Source organism: Monopterus albus, unplaced genomic scaffold (genome assembly GCF_001952655.1).
Source record: "Monopterus albus unplaced genomic scaffold, M_albus_1.0 scaffold207.1, whole genome shotgun sequence".
NCBI classification, from domain to species: domain Eukaryota; kingdom Metazoa; phylum Chordata; class Actinopteri; order Synbranchiformes; family Synbranchidae; genus Monopterus; species Monopterus albus.
The window spans coordinates 419,794-422,350 of record NW_018128087.1 but is presented as its reverse complement, the minus strand read 5'-3'; the positions used below and the strand labels follow the sequence as shown (position 1 = coordinate 422,350).

Sequence of the window (2,557 nt, the reverse complement as noted above, 5' to 3'; positions counted from 1 at the left end):
GGAAACCACAGCTGGAGCTGTTTTGTTTATACTGCCAGATGTGCAAAGAACAGATTTTTGGTCTAGGTTATTACTCAACCTTTGCTGAAAAGAGAGCCATGAGCGGGATCTCCAGTGCTGAAGGGAATGTAGTGGGCACACATGTCAGGTTCGCTGAGGGCAGGAATTCAAAAAGTATTCACACGTGAATGTAATGAGGATCACTGTGATGCCAGATAGGTTTTAAGGTCAAGCACCTGTCCTTCAGAGTGGCACTGTGCTGAAAGAAGATCCATCTGCATGTATGAAGGGGTCAGTTAAACACAGTGTGTGACTTTGTTTGATTATTTTAGATTAGACTTCTGCTTTTGTCATATTTTATATCTCCTCAGGTTCTTAATACTGTATTTTATCACTGTTGCTTCTTAAAAGCAAATTCTCTGGTTAAAAAAGATGGAGTAAAATATTACTTTCTGGACAACATCAGAGGTTTTTATTGGATTTTTAACAATATTCAATTTTGAGGTTGTTAAATATCTAATAATTTGCAGTTATATCAAAAGGTTTGCTTCAGCCACGCCACCCTTGTGAAAGAGGTTTCTAACCTTGCTGGGATTCCCCTGGTTAAATATTGGTTAAAAAAAGAATTTTGCTTTTATTGTGTCCACTCACAATCATATCTTAGGTTAGGTTGTAGTCTTATGAAATGATATGTCAAATAAATTATGAAATTAAATGTTTCATACCCACAAAAATGACACATCCAAAGGTGGTTGTCCTTGTAATGAATGTTTCTGATTTGTGCTGTTAATGTAGCAACAGCAACCAGCAACAGCATGATAGCTGAAAAACCACAGTGGTTACTTTCACTGACTTATTTTAATTATGTGGTTACAACAGGGAACTTCACTCATGTTGCATAGAGTAAATAAAGTGAATGACTGGCATGATATGTGATTGGCTTGATACATGTCCTGCTTTTCATGTCTAAATCTGGACAAGCTGTTGATGTGTATTTGGCTCTGAGGTCAGCAGCAGAGATCTGATGACGGCCCATCTCCTTCGCAGGTGCTACTGGTGAGCAGCAGTCGACATCCACACCAATGGATTGTGCCGGGGGGAGGGATGGAGCCTGAGGGGCTGCTGTCAGGGAGGTGTATGAAGAGGTGAGCTCATTGCACACTCACACAAAGAGTCTGTTTGTGTTCACCTTTTACACTTCACTGTTGTCACTACTTTTAAACTGCCAGTAAGACCATCAAATGTCCATAGTGGTGACACCTACTATTACATACTGCTGCACAATAATGTGCATTGTTAGTGGGATGAACTGGCTGTAGGGATCTTCAACATCTGAGTTGTGAGAGTCAGGTGATTAATGGCATTGCTTTCACAAGCTGTGCTGGCATAGGTGTGTCATAAAATGAAAGTGGAAGATAACAAGCAAACACTGATATTGGAATAGCACATTGTGAACTAGGCCATCTCATGTGTTCAGAAGGTTTCTGGTGTGGACATCGACTAGTATGTTGAAATTTCACACAAGCGTGTGAAAGGATTGGGAAGAAATTCCAGCTCCGGACTTCACTGCCCTGCCATGTGATGCTAACTTTGACCACAAAGACAAAATAAAGCATGATCAAAATTCCGTGTGGTTTATTATGCATTTAAACCACTGTGTTGATCCCTTTAACATACATAACACATTCACATCATGTCAAGTCAGTTTTGCATATTCTGAAAATAATTTATGCACATAGTCTAATAGCATTGGCAGCTAGTGCCACTGTTCACAGTATGAGATACTCCCACTGTTTTACAAGCCAGATCCAGATAAGGGATGGAAATATTTGGCAGCAGTGCATAAACAACCAGTTAATTGTTCTGCGGTTTAGTAAAAGGGGGGTTGCTGGTAGTTTGCCAGAGTGTTTGCACTGCAGTGAGCTGAGAATTTCTCCCTTGAATAGTGTGCTGATGGTTTTGAAGGATGGCAGTGACATTTGGGTTTGTAGTTACCCACATTGTGCAGCTCCCAGACCACACATGTTCCTGAATACAGATGAGCTGCAAGCCAGCCATTGTGGCAAACTAACATTCAGATAACTGTGATTTAATACCCCGCTGAATCCTATTAGTTTATTTTGTGTTTCTCTAATTTAGTCTTTTTTGTGAACTGCAAAGTTAGATAGAGGTTTGACAAAAGTGTGGGACATTATCGCTGCTAATACACTCATAATAGTGATAAATATTTGGTGATTTGTTACTATAGACTACAGCTGTATCCTGGTTCTATACTGTAAGCACATGTTTTGAGTATATAGTGTGTTCAGTAGCAAAATTACAGCGTGCTCAAAAGTCAGAAGAAGCATGCACTGAAAAATGGTTGATCTTTGAGTGTTGTTTAACCACTACGCTATGTACAGCGGAAAGTGAAGAGTTTCATACAACTGCACAAAAATAGACATGGCGCCATGTCTTCCGATGAGGAAGCAGAGGCTGAGGGCTCAGAGGTGGACTCGTCCATCACCCAAGCTGAAGTCACTGAGGTAGTCAAAAAGCTTCTCGGTGGCAAGGCACC

At 40.5% G+C, this 2,557-nt stretch overlaps 1 protein-coding gene across 1 annotated transcript in view; it reads left to right on the top strand.

Annotated features, from left to right (window-relative positions):
* LOC109970778 (diphosphoinositol polyphosphate phosphohydrolase 3-alpha) overlaps nucleotides 1–2,557 on the top strand; it is an 18,133-nt gene that overhangs the window by 10,351 nt on the left and 5,225 nt on the right. Inside the window, 2 exon segments of the mRNA XM_074527674.1 lie at nucleotides 1,048–1,114; nucleotides 1,117–1,145. Of these exon segments, the coding sequence (XP_074383775.1) occupies nucleotides 1,048–1,114; nucleotides 1,117–1,145 (96 nt within the window).